The sequence below is a fragment of the Phascolarctos cinereus genome, unplaced genomic scaffold (assembly GCF_003287225.1).
Source record: "Phascolarctos cinereus isolate Bilbo 61053 unplaced genomic scaffold, phaCin_HiC Scaffold_4;HRSCAF=312, whole genome shotgun sequence".
In the NCBI taxonomy this organism is placed as follows: Eukaryota; Metazoa; Chordata; class Mammalia; order Diprotodontia; family Phascolarctidae; genus Phascolarctos; species Phascolarctos cinereus.
Genome location: NW_027555847.1, coordinates 488,081,638 through 488,103,704, shown reverse-complemented (window position 1 = coordinate 488,103,704; position 22,067 = coordinate 488,081,638). Strand labels below are relative to the sequence as shown.

The 22,067-nt window shown below is 37.4% G+C and overlaps 1 protein-coding gene across 20 annotated transcripts in view; it reads left to right on the top strand.

Annotated features, from left to right (window-relative positions):
* DTNA (dystrobrevin alpha) overlaps positions 1 to 22,067 on the top strand; it is a 484,963-nt gene that overhangs the window by 358,650 nt on the left and 104,246 nt on the right. For all 20 annotated transcript variants that reach the window (XM_078153434.1, XM_078153431.1, XM_078153432.1 and 17 more), the window contains 4 exons: positions 7,631 to 7,716; positions 13,582 to 13,736; positions 15,702 to 15,807; positions 21,423 to 21,589. In XM_078153434.1, the coding sequence (XP_078009560.1) occupies positions 7,631 to 7,716; positions 13,582 to 13,736; positions 15,702 to 15,807; positions 21,423 to 21,589 (514 nt within the window). The remainder of the gene's footprint in view (positions 1 to 7,630; positions 7,717 to 13,581; positions 13,737 to 15,701; positions 15,808 to 21,422; positions 21,590 to 22,067) is intronic.

The following is a 22,067-nucleotide window of genomic DNA, read 5'->3' as shown; positions in this document are numbered from 1 at the left end:
GTTGCCCCTTCCATTTTGGTAGGTTTGAGCAGGTTACACAGGAGAAACAGACATGGATGAGTCATGTTCTTTATTTCATTCTCATTCTATTACTTTTTTTTTTTTTACTGCAAATTAATCTTCTTGTCAAGGGCACCATATTATTTGTGTGTCACCCAGACCAACATCTTCAATGCCATTTTCGACTCCTTAACTCTCTCTCATCCCGTACATCCATCAGTTGCCAGATCTTGCCTTTTCTACCTCCATGACACTTTTTGCCATCTATTCAAATAGTCCCCAACTTCAGGCTTTACCTCTTATTTGTACTGTTGCAATGGGCTTCTGACTGGTTTCCCTACTTCAAGTCTCTCCCCTCCCTAACCTATCCTCCACACAGCAGCCAAACTGAATTTCCTAATACATGTCTAACTAGGCCATCCCTTTATTTAATAAACTTTAGTGACTCTCTAGGATCAGATATTATTTCATTATTTGCTCATGAGTTGGATGTATTTTCTTTCCCCCATTCTCAAAAGCAAGGTTTTGCATCATGGCAATAATTCCCTAAAAATACAGTTGATCCCAATGAGGGGAAAAGTTTGTCTTTCTGTTATTGCATAGAATAGCCTCAGACTGAACCAGTAACTCCCTTTTTAATTATGCTGGGTCAAGGTTCGAAATGATGAAAACAATCATAGGATCAGATTTAGTCAGATAGAACGCAAGCTCCTTGAGGATAGGGACAGTTTCATTTTTGCCCTTTTTATCCCTAACACAAAGCACAGTACCTGGCACTGTGTATTATTATCATGTGCACAATGTATCATTATCATCAGTAAACATTTATTAAATGCTTACTATGTATCAGGCACTGTGTGAAATAACTGGGGATACAAAGAAGGGCAAAAACATGGTCCTTGCACTCAAGGAGCTCACATTTTACTGAGCAAAGCTTAAGAAAGAAGAACATTCCAGGCATGAGCTGAGCCAATGAAAAAGGCTCAGATTGGAGAGAGGAGGTATCATCTTAGGAGCAGCAAGAAGACCTGTTTCCCTTGATAGCAAAGTAATAAAAATGATAGCTAACATTTATAGAGTGTTTACTGTGTACCAGGCACTGTGCTAACCAAGTTACAATTATCATCTAATTTGATCCTCACAACAACCCTGGAGGTAGGTGTTATGGTATGATCCCCATTTTACAGATGAGGAAACTGAGGCAAATAGTGGATCAGTGATTTTCCCACAGTCACATAGCTACTATGCATCTGAGGCCAGATTTGAATTCAGATCTTCCTGACTCCAGGTCCAGCGCTTTTGCCATCATGCCACCTAAACTGCCTTGGGTACATGGAGGTGAATACAGTATTTTTTTAAAAAAGAAGAAAAACAGGAAAGATAGGAAGGTCATGAAGAGCTTTAAAATTCATACAGAGGATTTTCTGTTTGATCCTGGTGGTAATAGTGATCCAAAGGAGTTTCATAAGGAGGATAACTTGTTCAGCCCTATGTGTAAGTATGATGACTTTGGCAATTGAGTGAAGGATGGACTGGACCTGGGGAAGAGATTTGAAATTGGGAGACCAATCAGGAGGCTGTTGCAGAAAGTGAGGACTTGCACCAGGGTGGAAGCTGTGTAAAGTGGGGAGGAGAAGATGCATGGGAGGAGGTGTGAAGGTAAAAAAAACAAAACATAGCAACAGACTGGATCTGGGCAGTGAGTGTGAGTGAGGACCGAAGGATAACACCCAGGTTTTAAGCCTGGGTTCATGGGAAGATGGTGGTGCCTTCCATAGTTACAGCAAAGCTCAAGAGAGAGGAGGATTTGGAGAAAAGATAATGAGTTCTGTTTTGAACATGTTGTGTTGAAGATGTCTACAGGACATACAGTTCAAAATGTCCAGTGGGCAGTTGGTGATGTGATACCAGAGGTCATGAGAGAGGTTAGGGCCCGAAATGCGAATCATCATCTAATTGAGTAAGTACTCATTGGATGAATACTTCAAAAGATCCATAAAGTAATTCAAAGATGTAAATGGTTTTTAAAGCAACTATATGGAAAATTTCCAGAATAAGCAGGTAAAGTGTTAAAGTTATATAAAATATTTCAAGAAACTTTTCTTTCAAGATAATTTACACATTTTGGCTGTTTTGAATGTTTTCTTGTAATAGCCTAGTTCTCATAAATACTTGAAGCTTGATGATTCTCATAAAAGAGACAGCTTTAATAATTTAGTTTTTATTTTTTATCTTATAAACTAAAGCAACAAAATGAGGGCTGAACACAGCATAACAACACAGGAACTAGAATAAGCTGAAGTCTCAATATCATTATTCAGCATGCTTTAGGACGTTTAGCTTAGTGATTTTGCTGTTCAGGCATTTTTAGTCATGTCTGACTCTATGTGACTTCATTTGGGGTTTTCTTGGCAGAGATACTGGGGTGGTTTGTCATTTCCTTCTCCAGTTCCTTTTACAGATGAGGAAACTGAGGCAAACAGGGTTGAGTGACTTGCCCTGGGTCACACAGCTATTAAGTATCAGAGGCCAGATTTGAATTCAGGAAGTTGAGTGAGTCTTCTTGACTCCAGGCCTGGCACTATCCACTGCACTACCTAGCTGCCCCAGTGTAATCCTTGTTAATTGATTGATTATTTGAAACCACTGGACATATATAGCCTGGATTAAAAAAAAATACTTGGCATAGATATGACAGTTGTATTCAAATATTTGAAGTATTATCAAGTAGAAAGGGGATTGTTTTTGTTATGTTTTCCCCAAAATCAAAGAACTAGGACCCATGAGTGTCAGTTATTGGAGAACAGAAGGGAAAACCTACTAAAAGTTAAATGGGAATAGGTTGCCTCAATAGAAAGTGAATTTTCTGTTGCTGGAAGTCTTCAAGCAGAGAGTGACTTCCTTGTTAGTAGTGTTGTGGAAGAGGCTATCCTGTAATTTTTGTAGGTGTTGGGATAAGCGATCCCTTAGTTCTTCCTACCGCTAAGAAGCTGCTACTGCTGCTACTGTTGATGATGATGAGGATGATGATGTATGAGGAGGAGGTGGAAGGAGAATGAAAGAATATCCAGATGCCATCCTCAATACATTATTATGAGTGAAATATCTTTGAGCCTAGAAATAGAAGGAACATGATCAGCCTTTCCCACATACTGAACAAAAAAGTATTAATGATAGTCTACTTCTTTAGAAATACTAATCATTCATTCAGTCAATGGATACTTAATGACTTCTTAATTAGATATGAAATCATCTATTTGTATAAGACTTTCTGAGCCTAGAAATTTTGTGATTGCTCAGCCTTTATTGTTTCTTTTCTTTCCTTGTCTTTTTGGTATAACAGAGAGATAAAGAAATAACTAATCTCTTTATCTATTACAGACTAATATTATCTTGGAGATTGTCATAATAAAGTTCTAGGAATTACTGAGAGACCTAAATGGACATAGCCCAGGAATACAAGGTGATAGAGGACTGAGCCATGAAGAATAATGGGGATGATAAGGGAGGAGAGGAGGAGAGAATGCTTTCCAGACCTGGGGGACAGCCAGCACAAAGTTTCAGAGACAGGAAATGTGAGGAACAGTAAGAAGGCTAGTTTGCCTGAACCATCACACAGGTAAAGAGGAGTAATATATAACAAGCCTGGAAAGGTAGGTTGGGGCCAAGTTGTAAAGGAGAATGAGTCTATCTATCTAGCCTGGGTTGGAAGTGCAAAGTCACTCGTAGGCTTGTCCCAGTGTTGATCTTTACAGAAGCTTTTTACCTTCTACATTTTTCTAACCTGGGCAGGTTCACCTAGAAATCTGCTGGTAAATGTTTAACAACCAGCCCTCTGAAGACTATGCACATATGACATACTTTTACGTTTAATCTGCATTATTAACATTTTCTCCATTATTTATTACATCTACACAAGCAACAAAACAATAAATCAATCCCTGATTTGTAGTGTTTGCCAATTTCCAAGGTGTAAATGCTCACACTGAAAATTTAAGTCAGTTCTTGGGAATTGGTTTGAGCTGGCTCCATCACATCCTTGGGTTCACCCCTCCTTAGGCAGCCTTGTAACCCTCTCCTTCTGGAGGTCTTACCATATTAGTATCAGATGTAGTGCAGATACAGCCTACCCTTTAAGCTTACTTGGACCTCAGAATGCTTGAACTCAAGGGATCCACCTGTCTCAGCCTCCTCTACTATGAAAGATTTACAGAAAATGTACAACCATGCCCAGTTCTATTTGCATACTTTAAGGTATTTTGAGTACATTAAACTTCTCTCTTAAGGACAGTGTGGGAATCTGCTGCTCAGGATATGCTGACCATCAGTGGTCTCTGCTTCATAAAGTTTGGCTCCATAGTTATAATGGGATCCCATCGATCCTCTGGCTGAAAGTAGATCCATTGACATCTTTTCCTCGTGCAGGTAAAGTGTGAGCTTTAGTTGTTTTTCAGTCATGTCTGACTCTGTGACGCCATTTGGGGTTTTCTTGGCAAAGGTACTGGAATGGTTTGCTATTTCCTTCTCCAGCAAGTGTGAACTTAGCTACACTCCCCCCCCCCCCATTTAATAGACTCTTTTGTAGGTTTTAATTCTTAATTCTTTATTTTAATTCTTTCTGGATTTTAATTCAATTTTTCCATTTTTCCCAAGTAGTGTGCCCACATTTGGTATATTTCCCTTTCTCTAAAAGCTAGGTGATGCAGTGGATAGAGTGTAGGGCCTGAAGTCAGGAAGACTCATCTTCTTTAGTTCAAATCTGGTCTTACACACTTACTAGCAGTTTGACCCTAGGTAAGTCATTTAACCCTGTTTGCCTCAGTTTCTCATCTTAAAATGAGTTCACAAAGAGTCAGACAGTTTCTCATCTTAAAATTAGCTCACAAACAGTTGAGCATAGCAACAACAACAGAAGTTGAATAAGTTTATCAAGTCTTTTCATACATTTTTGGAGCTAAAAAAGTATAGATCTGAATTTATAAGGAAGTCAGCACCTTTCATTTTTATTATTGATCATTATTTCATTGAAGACAGCATGGTGTAGCAGAAAGAATACAGGATTTGGAGTCATTTGCCTTGGGTTCATATTTTAGCTCCAACACTTACATAGTAATTCTGGGCAAGTCACTTAAGACTCTCTGGCCCACTGTTTCCTCATCTGTAAAATGGAATAATAATAATAATAATAATAATGGACTTGAATTGCCTACTTCACATCACTGTTACAAGGAGAGTTGTTAAAAAACTATGAAGAACAATACAAATTATCCCTCTACAGGCTGCACTACTAGTTGATCTCCATAGGACTTTCCCTACCTTGCCACAGAAATGTTGTTGTTTGTCCTTCGTTCTTGAAGACGACCATGACAACAAGATGATTCCACGACTTGCAGGTGAATTGGATTTAAGTGAGGGAGGCCTGTGCAAAGTCACCAGCCTCACTTTGGGCTCCACAGCCATCTGGACCCAGTGGCAAGATATAAATATAGATCAGGATGAACTGGAGATGGCTCCTGATGCAGTGGGAGGCCTTGGTGTTTTTTGAGCTAACTCTTTCCCAGGTCTCATTTTGACTGAGGCAATCCCCATGCAGTGATTAAGGCTGGTTAAGAAATGAGGCAAAGAATGGCTTCTTTTACTTAGTAAAAAAAAAAAAAAATCAATCTGGGAGGGGAAGACTCACAGGGTTTCTGGTCTAAACAGAAACAATTGCTGTTTACATTCACTCTGAGCCATTAGGGCCCAAACAATGACCAGGTGGGGCTTGGGCTGGAACCTATACTTGGCCAATTCATGAGAGCCAAAGTGATTTGGGTTTAAGGCATGGTCCTTAAGAAATAAATCTAATCCATAAACCCTTGCCAGGTTTCATCGATCAAAATTTACGTTCCTTTCGGCAGAGCACCCACAGGTAAGGGTATTATACCCTATGTGGATTGAAGGAGAAGAAGGAGCAGAGGACAGGACAGGAGAGGAGAAGCTCACTTCAACACCACCACCACCACCACCACCACCACCACCACCTCCCTAACTATTTCTCACATTGGAAGAACTCTGCACCCTTGAGACCTCACCTTCTGATTGTCTGATTCCTCCCAGAAACTCTAATTTAAGGAAGATGCCCAGGCCAAAGATGTCCTCAGCCTTCCCTAGGCTGTACTCCTGACTCATTTCCACTAGACTTTCTCTACCAAGACTCCACCACAACCCCTCCCTTTCCATTTCCCTTTTATGTCTTCTCCCATTAGAATGTAAGCTCTTTGAGGACAAGAACTACCTTTTTTTTTCCTGCTTCTACTTTTATTTCTATTACCTCTATTTCTGCTTCTAAGTGCTAAGTTCAGTGACTGACACATAGTAAGTACTTAATAAATGCTTGTTGACTGGCTGACAAATGTAAGCTGAAAGGTTTCTGAGCCAAAGTAATTTTAAAGGTCATTTAGTCTAACCTCATTTTGCAAATAAGGAAACTGAGGCTGAAGGGTACTGTTTCAGAAATTTTAGCTCATGAAAATGATGACTGAGATGAAACCAGTTATAGAGAACTCCTGAACAAGAAACTCCCTCTCTATTAATGCAGATCAGCACCTGTTCTGCAATTTATAGAGTTGCTTGGGGCACCAAGGGGTTAGTTCACCTTTCCAGGGTCACATAACTAGCATGCATGAGAAATAAGACTCGAATCCCAGATGTCATTACTCTGAAGCCAGCTCTCTGTGTGCTAGGCTGCATTAAAAATACATAGTGTACACAAAATTTAATATTTAAAGCAGACATTTCAATCATTTTCCTTCCTTAAATAGTTCTTTGGATCAGTCTTAGTAGGGCCACCAGGAGAGAAGTGAATCCTTTAGTGTGATGGGGTGTTTTTTCGGTGGCTAGAATATGAGATAAACAGCTTGATCCAGGGGTTAGAGAATTCTTGGACCTATATATTTGATTTTTTTTTATAGTTGTGAGAGGTCTATTATAGCGGGTTGTGTGAAGGACAAAATAGACTAACTTCCAGAATCCATGAAGTTTGGTGCAAGTGTGTTGGTGTGTGTTTTATTTGGGTAGAAGGTGAAGGATCAAATATAGCACTGATTGTTTCCTCCTTAGAAAATGAACTCATTTTTGTCAGATAAATATTTTACAATAACAATGGCTCCTTTGTAGATATAAAAAAATAGTTAGAAAAAGAATATTTGACGGGGAAGAGGCAGAATCCAGAATCTCTCTATTTTCAAAAGCGAGGCATTGTCAGGGTGGAAGGATGCATCTGAAACTTTCTAAATAGAAAGTAACAAAGGGTATGATATGGGGGTGCACAAAAGTTTAAATCTGTGTTATACAATTTCAGTCCATTCTGTGCATATTATGAGCCTAATATTCTAAGCAAGGACGGGTTACAGAGGTTCCAGAAGACCTTCCTCTTTCTTCACAATGGAAACGGTGAATTAGCTCATGGAAACATGCATTAAATTATATATACAACTTTTACAAAAATGTTTCCTCTCAGAACGCATGATGAGCGCTTTCATATTGCTTGCAGGGGACCACGTCCTTTTAATTCTATGTAATGGAATGTATTAAGACTTAACTACAGAGATTACTTCAAATAACATCACTGTTTATTGTTGTTTAATAGGGAAGGCCACGGTAAAATTTCAGTATTTGCTGTCAAAATGGCCTTAGCCACCCTATGTGGAGGAAAGATCATGGACAAATTAAGATGTAAGTCATTTCTTGTATTGCCCTTTCTCTAGCCAAAATACAAACTTACCGTCTATCTCTTTATAAATTTTTCTCCTTTCCCTTCCGTGTAATACCCTAACTTTATCCCAGTCACAATTCTTTCCAGTACCTGTCAAAGTTGTTGCTGTTTTTGAAGAATTTATAACTTTTTTAAAAATTCATAATTTATATTTTAATAAGTTCTTTTTTTCCCCTTAAAGTTCTACAAAGTTCAACCTCCCCAGGTCTTTAGATTCTGGTTTTTGAACTATTCACATTAAGTAATTATATGCAAATATAAAAGCTATACTTCTGTATTGGAATTATTGCTATTGTTTACTATTAGTTAAACACAAATGATCAGTTCTTTTAATATTAAACATGCATTTCTTCAAATCTACTGACTTTTTGAGATTATCTGAACTATCACATAGCCCTGTGCTTCCAGTGATAAGAACTTGAAGACCAAATCGTGATATCCTGCTATTTCAATAAACAATCAGTAGAAGTCACCCAACTATATTGCTTAATTTCCTCACCCCATATTTAATGAAAGCCAAATAGGTAGAACTTGGAGATGCATGTCCTAAAACAGACTTTTCCAAGGTATGGGCACAGGAATTATTTGGGCCATTAATTTTCCACCCCTGGAATAATGGCATGAAGCCTCCTTTTTTAACATAAAAAACACATGATAGCTGTATTATTAGTATTTATTGAAAATAAACATGCATGATGACAAAAAGATAGTATAAATTCAATATGCTTCTGAATAAGTTTCTACATTATTAATCATAACAGCATCTACACAGTTTTTAAAAAAAACATCCCAAAGGCAAGTTATACATATGTGTGCCAGACATACTTATTCAGTTGACAGAAGGTTTCTTTGCTTATTTATTATGCTGAGTTGTACTGAATATTTTGTTGAAGCTAAATAAAATAAAAAAGATGGTATGTGGTATTCTTATGGATTTATGGACCCCTCGTAATAACTTCCTAGTCCCTAGGAGTCTGAAGTCTGCATTTTTGGAGCCACTGGTCTATGCAGTTGTCCTAAGCAAGGTGGAAAATAAACTGAAATGGACAAAAGGTTGAAAAGAAAACTGGCCATTGAAACCTCCTCCTGTGTCCAAATATATTTTTGTCACTCTCATCCCTTGGTATCCATGAAGAAATCTATATTAGCATCAATTCATATTACACACACACACACACACACACACACACACACACACACACACACACACACACACACTTTTTTTTTAAAGATACCTCAGTATTTCACTTTCAGTTGCTTGCCCATCAGCTTCAGATACTAGGTTATTGTGGGTTGTTAATAAACTAATATAAAGGGAAAAGAGATAGAGAACAGAAGAAAACCAGTTTGAGATATGCTTTAAATTAGCCTATTATTAGCCCAGGTGGAGAATAACCAGGACCTGCTCACAGCTTTCTTGTTGTCCAGCAAAGACAGTTGGGAGGAAAAACCAGAGAGGTTAAGGTTGAAATCAGTAGAACCGCCCAGATCAGCCTGTACATCCAGGGTGGCTCATTTTTTCCTCCTTAAGAGTCAGTGTAAATTCATGAAGTACCAAAAAGTCATCTTATACCCTTTTGGGTGTTCAGTTTTGATTTTAGAATTAGACTAGAGAAACTGAGGAAAGTACTCTAATACAATGCCTAAATAAGTTAAAATGGTGGCATTAGAAGTTACAACTATAACTAAGATGGGATGAGTAGGCCTTTGGCCCAAGGTGCTGAAATTTAGAGGGTATTCATAGTACTTGCAGTCTTTTGGTAGCACTGAAACAACTCAACTTAGCACATAGTAAGGGTAATTTATTAAAATGGAAAACTATCAGATGACACCAGTTCCTTAGCCCCTGGCACCCTAGCTGAGTTTCTCATTAGCCTTGCCTTTCTGATCTGATTTTCCAAGAAGTGACCTCATGATATCTCTGCCCACAAGGATCAACCCTTCCCCCATCATTTGAGGATATATATCTTGCCACATACCCTTGGTCCATTTTTGTGATGTTTCCCCAGTGTACAAAAATGGCTAATTACAGTTCTGGCTGCTAGTTATTTAAGGAAGTGCCTCACTATGAAGCTGGAAGAATTTCCTTCAGGTCAAGGCTTGGCAAAATAAATTTAGGAGTATTAAGAATTGTCAGAGGAGGAAACTTTAACTATAGGACTTCTCCCCAAAGCCTGTACCTAAATGTTGTAAGTAGCCCTTTATTCTGTAGATATATTAGAGAAAATCTAGATAGTTTGTTAGTGAAATTTATGAAGGAGCTAATGTATATTTTGCAAATGCTGCTTTAAAACAGATGAGTGTCAATGTTGGTTCATTATGAAATATGGTTCATATTTAGAGATAAAATAGATCTTAAAAGTCAACTAATCCACTTCATTTTACAAATGAAGAAATTGAGGCCCAGAAAGATTAAGTTACTTGTCAAAGGTCACACAACTATTAAATAGCAGAGACAATATTTGAATCTATGCCCTTTGACTCCAGAACCAGTGCTCTTTTTTCACTATACCAGTGCTGCTGCCTAAATGAGAACAGAGTTTGATCTGATTAAGAAAGCAGTGGCCCAACTATTAACACCTCTTTCAGTCCCTTGGGCCAAAGAAGCCCAAGCGATAGCAGCTCACCTGCTTTAAAAAGGCAAGTGATCAGTGAAAACATCATAATATATATAGTGACCATTAGAGCCACTGTTCTTTGACAGAGAGAATGAAGTAAATGACGTGAGTGCCATCTAGTCACCAAACTGAGTAACTGCCCTGATGTATGCACCAAATTATTTATCTCATAGCAGTAGGACAGAATGTAACAGCAGCATGTCACAGTCCTCTCTTCCACATGTGTAGGCTCCAGCTTCTCAAGGTGTAAGGGTAGCCTCAGAACAGTTCTGATTCAAGAAACAAGAGTCATCTGCTCATTTCTAAAGTCATTACTATCTTTTTCTCTCTTTGCCCCCTGCTCCTCTCTGTTGGCACCACTAATAACCCCAGCCCTTATTATTTAGTTTACTTTTATTTCATACAAAACTATTCTTTTAAGAGCTTCAAAAAGAGGATTGGGCTTTGGCAAATGTCTGAGAATATAGAATTCCATTTCTTCCCTCTCATTTCTCCTCATTTTCCAACATTCTCAATTCAGGACATTTCTAGAAGAATTGTTAAGTATTAAGCATTTCTATGTAGCTGATACTTTAATTATTATGGCAGATACAAAAGTTGATGACAAGGACAAGAAAGTCTGCTAGGGGAAGAAAAAATTTACGAAATTTATAGACATAGTGCCAAACTGAATATGATCAAGTGTCTAAATGTAGAGTAGACAGTAATTATTGAGATGATCTTTTTAGAGCTTTTTAACTCATTCTTCAACTTGATCCTTAAATTGAATTAAATATGGAATCTTGGGCCATGTAGCCATTAACAACATCTTTTCTCTATAGGCCCTTGCTTTGCTGTTCCTTGGTTGAACTTGCCCTCATAACAAATGTTACCATTATTTGAGTTTAAATGACTATGGGGTTTTTAATTTATTTTCCATGTTATTTTTAATTAACATTCATTTATTTTCCCTCCTATTCTCCTAATTTAAAAAAAAGAAGAAAAGTATAACCCCTGTAACAAATATGCGTAGTCAAGCAAAACAATTTCCCACCTTATCTGTGTCCACAAATGTACATTTCATTCTGTATATTGAATCCATTACCTCTGTGTCAGGAAATGAGTAGCATCCTTTACTACCAGTATTCTAGAATCATGGTTGATTTATTGCATTAATCAGAGTGGATATACTTTTCTGCATTTAATCTAATCAAGAGTGCCCAAGCTCCTTAAAAATATAGCCCAAAAAAACTAATCCTGTTTTCAAACTAAACATTAGCTCACAAATCCAGAGCCTAAAAGAAATCAGAAGAGAAAGATAGCTAGCATAAGCAAAAGCAATTAGGGACTCCACTGAAATATTTAATAGATATTATAGGTATTGAGATAGATATTTAATAGATATTATAGCTAGGAATTAGCCAATTCCATTGGATTTCATGGGCATTTATGTTAGGGCATACTATATTTGCCACTGGCAGACTCATCTAAGTGATCTGGAAGCAGTAAGAGATGGGAGTAGATAAATAAGAGAAGTGTCATTGATAAAAATAGGGGCCAAAAGGTCAGTTTTATAGATTAAATAGCATTTTTTAACCTAATAATTTTTTTTAATTTGCACCTACATCTAAATTCCACTCTGAGAACTCCTTCACACAAAGATTTTAGTGCCACATGGGTCATGCTCCTCCTCCATGATGTTAGAAATAGGCTTGACACCAAAAATTTAGTATCAAGAAAATTTATTATAAAGAAAGTCCAGAGGATTTAGACATTTCTGGCCAGAAGCGGGCTCCACCCCTCTTCAGGAGGGGTGGGCCCTGAGTGCGAGGGAAAGTGTGGTTTTATGCAGTTGAATTCGGCACGAAACCTCCCAGGCCAGGATTGGTCCAACCCTTCCCAAGTTACACCTTTCCTTACATGTTTCCCCTTGATATGCCAAGTATGTTCCCCCTCCCTGGGTCGTACATTCCATGACTAGTTAATGAGGTTCTAATTTTATGCGGGGTGTGTCAGATAGCAGGCGCACTAACATTTTTCAGGTGTCCTCAGGTTGACCCTAACTGGTCTGAGCTGGCTCGACCCCTATCTTGATTTTGGGATCTTCTTGGAACAATCCACTTAGTTCCTATTGGTCAAGCCCAGCCCACCTACAGTGTACCACCTCCCGGGACCTTTGTTCTTTAAATCTCTGCATTATTCTACCTGTGGAAACTTAAGCCCTTCTAATTCTAACAATGACAAATGTGTAGAATAAAAGATCATATATAACAGGTGTCAGTCTCATGCCCTGATATAAGTGTTATCAAAAGATTCCACTCTATGAGAATGTTCTACTCCTAGTAAGCAGTCATTGAGGTGTATTAATTGTGCAAAGGTTGTAGTACAGTCATGCATTCCCAAGAGCAGTCCTCTCCTGGTGAACTTCTATAGAGTATGGTGATAATATATTGAATAAAAGGGAAAAAAAGTCATTCATTTTCAAGGCACATTTTTACTGGCTGAACCCAGAAGAACTCTTCAACATTATCTCATTAATCTTCATTAAGTATACAGGTGCAGAGGCTGAGATAAAAAAGTTAAACCAGTTGCCTCTGGTTACAATAAAAATGAAGGGTATTGGTGAAAATAAAACCTACAACTCTGATTCCAGTCCAGTGACCGATTACTATACTACTTTTCCTCTAAATTAGATAGGCCTAAAAAACCCTCTCCCAGCTACATGCAGTTAGACTTCTTGCACATGTAACATAGAGGTTCACTGAGTTTGCCACCTCTATCAAATGTTAATCAGTTGCTTTAACTCCTTCTCATCTCTGCCCTTTATTTGCTTTTCTAGATGTCTTAAAAGCACAGAAAAGCTAGTTTTTATAGTAAAAAATGTATAAACATTTTTCAGTAAATCTAGTGAAATATTTCACAAGATCAACAGTGTCATCTACTCAATTTATGTGATGTCAAGGCACAAAGTTGGTGTAACCTGCTGGTTATCAAATTAGTCTAATTTCATTTAAATGCTTTCCTGTCTTGTGTTAGATTACCAGCTTTTAAAATAAAAATTTGCCAAGGAGAATGAATACTTAAGTATTAAAATCAGATATCTTTCCTTATTTTTCCAAAGCATATTTTATTCAGTCATATCCCTTATTATTTTAATGAGATGTGGTTGAATTAAATAGAATGATTTTCTATATGTAAATTAAGCATCTTTTCTCTTATTTCCATTAGATATTTTCTCAATGATTTCTGACTCCAATGGAGTAATGGTTTATGGGCGATATGACCTATTCCTTCGGGAAGTCCTCAAACTTCCCACTGCGGTGTTTGAAGGTCCCTCATTTGGTTATACAGAGCAGTCTGCCCGATCCTGTTTCTCCCAACAGGTAAGAACAGTGTGATTAAAGGAAGGGCATGTCATATGATGGGAGTTATCTCCCTAAATGTTACCCCAAAACACATAAACTCATTCAAAACTTTTCCATCATGTCATTAATCTACAGTGTATTGTTACCAGCTTTTGGTGTGACCCTCCTCCAAAATAACAGTGAAAACCAGTATCCTTGGTTGTACAGACCAAAGTACATGAGAGACTCCTATCTTCTTACTAGCCTCTCGATAGGGGTAGTGTGGTCCAGTGGAAAGAATGCCAGCCAGCATCAGGAGGACCGAGGCTTGGTTCATATCTCAGTTCTGACATTTACTAGATTTGTGACCAGGGGAAATAACTTCACTAAACCTGTTTCCTCATGCATGATAGGAAGAGCTGAGATACCTACCTCACAGACTTATTGTGAAGCCCAAGTGAAAGAATAGATGTATAGAATTCTCTGCTTTACAGCACTATATAAATGTCAACTATTAATAGCACGGGAAACAATCAATTAGATTCAGAGTCTGGGTCCAGACTGGCTTAGGGTAAGAGTTAGAGGAAAGAGAGGTTGGGAAAAAGAGAAGAGACAAAGACAAATGAGGAAGAAAGGAAATTTTCCAAAGAGAAGAAGGAAAGAGAAAGAGATTGAGATACTTTTTCCCCCTTGTAGGGACAGTGGTGCAATGCATAAGGCTGCAGAATCTCAGAACTGGAAAGTCCCTGAGAGGTCATCTAGCCCAACCTATACCTTAAGAACACCTGGTATAGTGTATGGCATATAGTAGGTACTTAACAAATGCTTATTGACTACCTAACTAGAATCTCTTCTGTAAGCTCCCCTCATCTAATCTTTATTAGAACACCTCTGCTTCCTGATGCAGTCCATTCTACTTTTGAAGAGTTCTAAATGTTGGGAAGTTTTTGCTTACACTGATGGAAAAAAATCATACAAACACAAAAGCTTGATGACTTTCAATAGAAAATAATGATAATAACTAACACTGATAAAGCTCTTCAAGATTTGCAAAGTGCTTTATGTATGCATTCTCATTATCTCGCTAGATGAGTTTCCTTACTTAAAAAACCCTAATCCAGAAGCTGGTTGTGTATGAATGATGCTTCAACAGTTTCCCTGTCAATGTGTGATTCATGATAGATGAAAAGCAGTCCATTCTGACTGCTCTCCATCTTTTGAGATAGATGGCCTCAGAACCCACCTGGCCTCTGGACCTGGGACTTATCTATCTTACTATGGATCAGAAGAGTACGGGTTCTGGGGGTGGGGAATCTACGGCCTCAAGGCCACATGTGGCTCTCTAGGTCAAGTGTGGCCCTTTTACTGAATCCAAACTTCACAGAACAAATCTCCTTTATAAAAGGATCTGTTATACACCTGAGCGGCTCAGTATTTTCAGGGAGGCAACATGGTATGTTGGAGTTGGAATCAGAAAAATCTGGGATCAAATTCTACCTCAGACATGTAGCTATCTGGGTGACTCAAATTACCTAGCTTCTCTGTGACTCAGTTTCCTATTCTCTAAAATGAGGAGGTTGCAATAAATAGCCTCCAAGATCCCTTTTGGCCTTTATTCTATGATCCTTGTGTTCTTTCGCACTCTGTGTGCTAGATTTAGAATGAGGGTCAAGATCAGGTCCTAGAAATAACACTCTGTGTAGCCTTGGAAAAGTAACAGCTTCTCAGAGCCTCCACTGAATTGTCATAAATAGGGAATAATCTTTTTACACGACTTGTACTCCACCGTCACCCACAGGGTTGCTGTGAGTATTAAATGAGCTTGTGTCTATAAAGCCTTAAATCAGTGATAGCTGTTATTTGTACTTTTGTACACCTATAGCCACTGTGTCCTCCTGAATTCAGGGTGGGTGCTCTATCCAGTGTCCCAGCTAGCTTCCCCCACATAACAGGTATATTAAGAAAGTTTTCTCTTATTCTTAACCCTGTTTCTTTCTGATACAGAAAAAAGTCACTTTGAATGCTTTCTTGGACACACTCATGTCTGATCCCCCACCTCAGTGTCTGGTCTGGTTACCACTTCTTCATCGATTGGCAAATGTAGAAAATGGTAAGACTGATTCCTGGGCCAGTTTAGTTTAGCGAGATAAGACTATAAAGTCTATGTTCCCTTCAATAGAATGTACGTACCTTGAGGGCTGGAACTGTCTTTTGTGTTTATATCTCTAATCTAGCACAATACCTTGCATGTAGTGGACATTTCATAAGTGCTTGTGAAATTCAATTGAATTGACTATGTGCATCATGGCTATGGATAGGAAACTGGTATTTAGAGGTCATAGCTGTTTTTTTTTTCTTTTGAAATCTTTGTTGGTTTTCAGTCTTGTTATGTTTTGGTATTATTGATCATGCTGCATTTATCTCATCTCTATGATACGAGGAAAGTGTTTTATAAACCTAAAGTAATGTAAATTTTTATTGTCATTTTTCATGGATTAGTGATGTCATTGGTGAGGATACTACCACTATTTCTTCACTGCAATTTGTGTTCCTACCTTTCTTTTTTTTCCACTATTAAATTTTATTTTTAATTTATGGAATAAAACAAGCATTTCTGTAACATAGTACAATAAAAAAGATGATTGCACATGAAACTGCTAATTTACTATGGACAACTTGCTATTCCCTTTTGAATGTACAACAAAATTATCATGTAAATTTCTTTTTTTTTTCTTCCATCCCCCACCCCTGCCCTAGAGATAGCCACACAAATAGGGGTGTGTGTGTGTGTGTGTGTGTGTGTTGTGTGTGTGTGTATGTAAAATTATTATATACATCTATTTATCAGTTCCTTCTATGGATGCAGATAGTATCTTTCTTCATATGTCCTTTATAGTTAATTTAGGTATTTATAAGAAAATAACTTCTTGAAAACTAAAATTGGGCAGATGGAATTATGTCTGTACCTTTCTAATAATTCTCCATAAAGAATCTACCCAACATTCTGGTGGTCTTGTTCTTTTAATATCTCATGAATATATCTTATGCAGTATTTGGGCCTATTGTCTGTAATCTTATTCTTGCTTGTTTTACCAATCCACTGGTTCCAATGATACTTGCCTTTAATTGTATCTCTTACAATACTTCATACGTGAAAGACATTATTGGTAATATGCCCCAAAATACTCATACCCAGCATGAGTCTTTCCATTGTCCTTTAGGATTCATTACAGTTTCATTGTTCTGAAATTCTTCTGTTCCCTGATTCACATCCATATAGAATTTCTGAGAAAATATTGCTGTTAAAAAGATGAGCTTTTGTGACAGCAAGCAGTTCAGGATCATTGAAAGTGCCACACCATTTCTTAAAAATGTGACTTACTTGATCTCTTTTAGATAATTCTGGGCCCTACTTATTGTCTAAAGCGTATATATTGACCTGTGAAAGATATAGTCATTATTATTATTATTCTCCCTGAAAAATGAAGATAACCAGTTAAAAATGCAAAAAAAAATGGCCAAATACATTAACTAGTTCTGCTTCCTTTATGTGTTAGCTAGCACATAATTGTGATACACAAAGATTATAATAAAATTGGGAAGTCATAGATTGAGGTCACAACATGTATTGTTACTTTGGAGATGTAATTTGCAAGGTAGCTATTTGTTTCTTCCTCAATGTTTGGCCCATAATTAAGGTAAGTGGTTACTAGGTGGATGGTCATGGCTTGATGTCTCAAACAGCTTGGCCACCCACAGGAGAGATTAACTGAAAGAAAATGATTAGCATGCTTTTGCACTCAATTATACTTTCCCTATAAAATGCCTTATTAAAACAGGAAAGCATCAACATTAGCTACTAATACAATCATAATATTTAGAATGAAAATTTAAAGCACATTTAAAGAAATATAAATTCCTGGGTGTAAGTAAATCTATCACTCACTAATCTTTAACTGTTCTTAATACCCTAATTTTTCTTTAGGCTTAAGTGAAAACAGTTCACATTGAACAATTTGTTAGCAGTAGTAACAGTCCCAAGCCATGTGCATGGTTTGGGTAAGCTTTTGCATTAAAAGAACTTGGAGACAGCTTTCCTCATCTGCCCACATGGTTTCCCAGGCAGTCACAAGCTGGTAAATGTTTAACAACAGACTTCTGAAAGTACATAACACACTTTTTAAGTTTAATCTGAATTATTAACATTTTTACTATCGTTAGGTCTATACAATCAACAAAACAATACTTTGTAGCATTTTCTGATTTCTGAGGTGTAAATGCTTACCCTGAAAAATTCAGCAATCTTCCAGGGGTGAGGAATCTGTGGCCTCAAGGCCACATGTGGCCCTCTAGGTCCTTGGGTGCGGCCTTTTGACTGATCCCAAGTTTTACAGAACAAATCCTTTTATTAAGGAGATTTGTTCCGTGAAGTTTGAATTCAGTTACAGGGCCACACTTGAGGACCTACAAGGCCACACGTGGCCTCAAGGCCAAAGGTTCCCCATCCCTGAATAAGCTGCCTCTAGCACACCCCTAGACAAGTGGATCTATTCACCACAATTGCTTATAAAACTATTGAAGGAATGGCTTTTCCCTGCTTTCTTCCCTGAACTTTTAGTCATCACATTCTCAAATAATGTGCATGGATTGAATAAGTTTAAGGGCTTAAGGCAATTTGACATCAAACATTTTTTCTTACCTCTTTATACCTGGAGAAGTAAAAAAGTAGAAGTCCTTATCATATGGTATGTGTACACATCAGCATTAACCCTCTAAATTGTTCATTTTCAGTTAAAAATAAAAGTAATTTTCCTTACCTTTTTTTCAGAATAATGGCTTTATCACTTCTCATTTGGTATTGATTTGTGATTTACCTAAAATGCTAACATTTAATTATTAAACATTTCCTGTAGCTAGCTGCAGTACATTTATAGCTCCAACATTTGTAGATTGGCTTTTGATAGAGATTGTTTTCTGAAAGAGATTGGAGTTGGAAAATCCAAACTTCTAAAATCATGCTTAATGAATGCATCAGGCTTTTCTAACAGATGTTTAAAAAGGTTTCTCTGCAGGCAGGAGAAGTATGTAGACTGGTAAGGCTAAAAAACTTGCCTTTAAATTCATTATAGGTATTTCCTCCATATACAGTTGTTCTCATTGTATATTCCTTCCTGGGCAGATCACATGCCAGTATATTAATAGTTAATATCTATTAGCAAATGTTTTCTCGATCTGGAGTTTCTGACTCCTCACAAAAGAGAGAGAGTGTTGTATTCTTGGAGGTTACCAGAGTGGTAGTTTATATCTCTACTGGGTTCTGTTATTTTTTTTGTACTTTTTAAAATACGTATTATTCATGTGGTCTGTTTCTTACATCATCAGAGTTATCCAAAGTATCCTCTTCCCCTCCCAGAGAGCCATTCCTTCTAACAAAGAGTATTTTTTAGAGAGGGAAGAAAATCTTTACAACTGATCAGTACATTGAGACATCTGAAAACATGTGCAATGTCTGACACAGGTAGACTTCCCCGAAGGAGTGGATTGGGGTTGTTCTCTTACATTTCTTCATTTGGGGTCCTACTTGATCATTATAATTTTCTTACATTCACTTTTGATTTTTTTTGATGTGTTGTTCTTTCCATTTACACTGTAGTAGATATATTATGTGTATATATAGATATATAGAGATAGATATAAAGTTATATTGTTTCTTGACTCTGCTTACTTCATTCTCTATCAGTTCATGTAGATCTTTCCAAGCTTCTCTGTATTTATTACATACATCATTTCTTACAGCACAGTAATATTCTATTATATTCATATGCTGTAATTTGTTGTACCATCCTCCAGTTGATGGCATCTACTTTGCTTCCAATTCTTAGCTATAAAAAAAGTGCTGCAATATGTATAAGGACATTCTTCTTATCAGTGGCTTTCTTGGGTTATAATACCAGTCAGGAAGTCTCTATTTCAAAGGGTATGGACATTTTAGTCTCTTTATTTGCATAATTCCAAATTGCTTTCCAAAACGGTTGTACCTTTTCACAGTTCCACCAACAAGGCAATAATGCATTTTCACAACCCCTCCAACACTGACTCTAGCCAGTTTTTTGTTATTTTTGCCAATTTTCAGGTGTGAGGCAAAATCTCAGAGTTGTTTGAATTTGCATTTCTCTTATTTTTAGTGATCTGAATCATTTTTTCATGTGGTTGTAAATGCTTTGAAATTCTTTTGAGAATTATTTGTTCAAATCCTTTGATTGTTTATCTTTTGGGAAATAGCTGTTATGTCATTTGCACTTTATAATTTCTGCTTCTCTTCCTGACCACTCTATTAGAGATAAATTCCTCAAATGCAAAAGCCATGCTTTCTATCTTTTTCTTTTCTTTTTTCTTTTTTTCTCCTTTTTTCTTTTGGCAATTCAACATATTCCCATGACATGGGAATATTTAATGATTTTAAATTAATTATTGACCCCAAATACCATCACCTAACCCCACCCAAATTGAAATGGACATTTCCTGTTGCCAAAGCAAGAAATATATCTTGCTTTGGTTCAATTCAACTTGTTTTCAAAGACTTTAAGCATTTCCATGGAGTCTATCCAGCTATGGCCAGAAAATAAAATCTGTATGGCTCTTAATTGGCTATCCTGTCCAAAATCATGATTCTCAATAGACATTGACAATTGCTTCAGTTTTAGAACAGTAATTCGTTTCTCCTCTTATTCTCTCTTTTTCTTCTTGCCATAAGAGTCTGTGGCACTGGCAAATGGTTGTACACTAGAAATATATTATTTTATCAGTACAAATTACATTAAATAAGATACATTCCTATGTGTTTTGTCGATGCACCCTAAGGAAAGGCACAGAGCCTTTCCATCTAACTTGCAGCTGAAACCCTTTGTGTGCTATGTCCCCTGTTAGAATATCAGAGAGACTGTCTTGCTTTTCTATTTATATACCCAGAATTTAGCACATTTGTATTAGTAAGTGCTTAAAATCTTCTTTCTTTCTTTCCTATACTTCATCCCTTCTTTCCCTCCCTTTCCTTTCCATCCCTCCTTTCCTTCCTTCATTTCTTTCTTCATCTCTTCTTCCCTCCCTTTCCTTCTCATTCGTCCTTTCCTTCTTTCCTTCCTTTCTTCCTTCCTCCCTCCCTTCCCCTTTACTACTTTATTTCCTCTAGCTCATTCCTTTCTGTGTTCATTACATCTATCTCTTATTTTTCTCTTTTCTTTCTGTTTACCTCTCTCACCTCTCCCTAATCTTTGTCCCTCTCACTATGCACACATTCTTAACTGTTTGCTATTTCCTGAACTCTCTAAGAGTTCAATTGTTTCTATTAAATGTGTTTCTTAGTTTTTCAAAGAACTGTATAAACCTCTTAGAGACAGAAAGCAGTCTTTGGTGGGAGTAAACTAGCCTGGGTCATTTATATTCTTGTGGTGTGACATGGAAGAGGAGAGGAACTGGCGTTTCAGAGGTTTTTTGTTTGTTTATTTTCAAAAAAGAATACCCCCATCTGTTTCCCTCCTACTCTACTTGAAAGGGGTACCTCAAGTTTCTGAAATTTGTCTAATGCTATTTTCAACTAGAACTGAATGTCAAACAGAAGGCTAAAAATTAGGGTTGACAGTGGAAGAATTCAGTGGCTTTTAGTAGTTTTATCTTTAACATTATTCATTTTTATTTTCTTTTTATTTTAATTCATCTTCCCCTCAGTCTTCCACCCTGTTGAGTGTTCCTATTGCCACAGTGAGAGCATGATGGGATTTCGCTATCGATGCCAGCAGTGTCACAATTACCAGCTCTGTCAGGACTGCTTCTGGAGGGGACATGCCAGTGGTTCCCATAGCAACCAGCACCAAATGAAAGAGTACACGTCATGGGTAAGGCAAGGTTCAGGCATCGCTAACTGTAGAATGTTTGAGTCTCCCCAGAATGAGAAGGAACATCAAGAATGGTGTTAGCGTTGGGGGTCAGACTTACTTTTTGTTTCAGGGGGTGAAATGTGGTGTGCTTCCTCCTTCTCGTTGGAGGTAAGTAGAGATCCTTTCCTGACTCTACTGTGGGTTTCTGAGAGATGATAAATAAAAAGTTTTGAACAATTTTGCTCCTTGGAGTCTAGATGTGAATTTCCATCATTTTCGTGCTGTGCTTGGATGCCAAGAGAACAGCAGGAGACACTTGGTGAAGAATTCTATTTTTATGGGACATTGAGGGTGTTTAAATTTGATTGTGTTTTAGATTTCTACTGGACTTGCATAAAATGATTGTTAGTTTCCTTTTTGTTATTTTATATAGTTTATACACACACACACCACACACACACACACATATATGAAGAAAAGTAGTGTGGGTATCTGG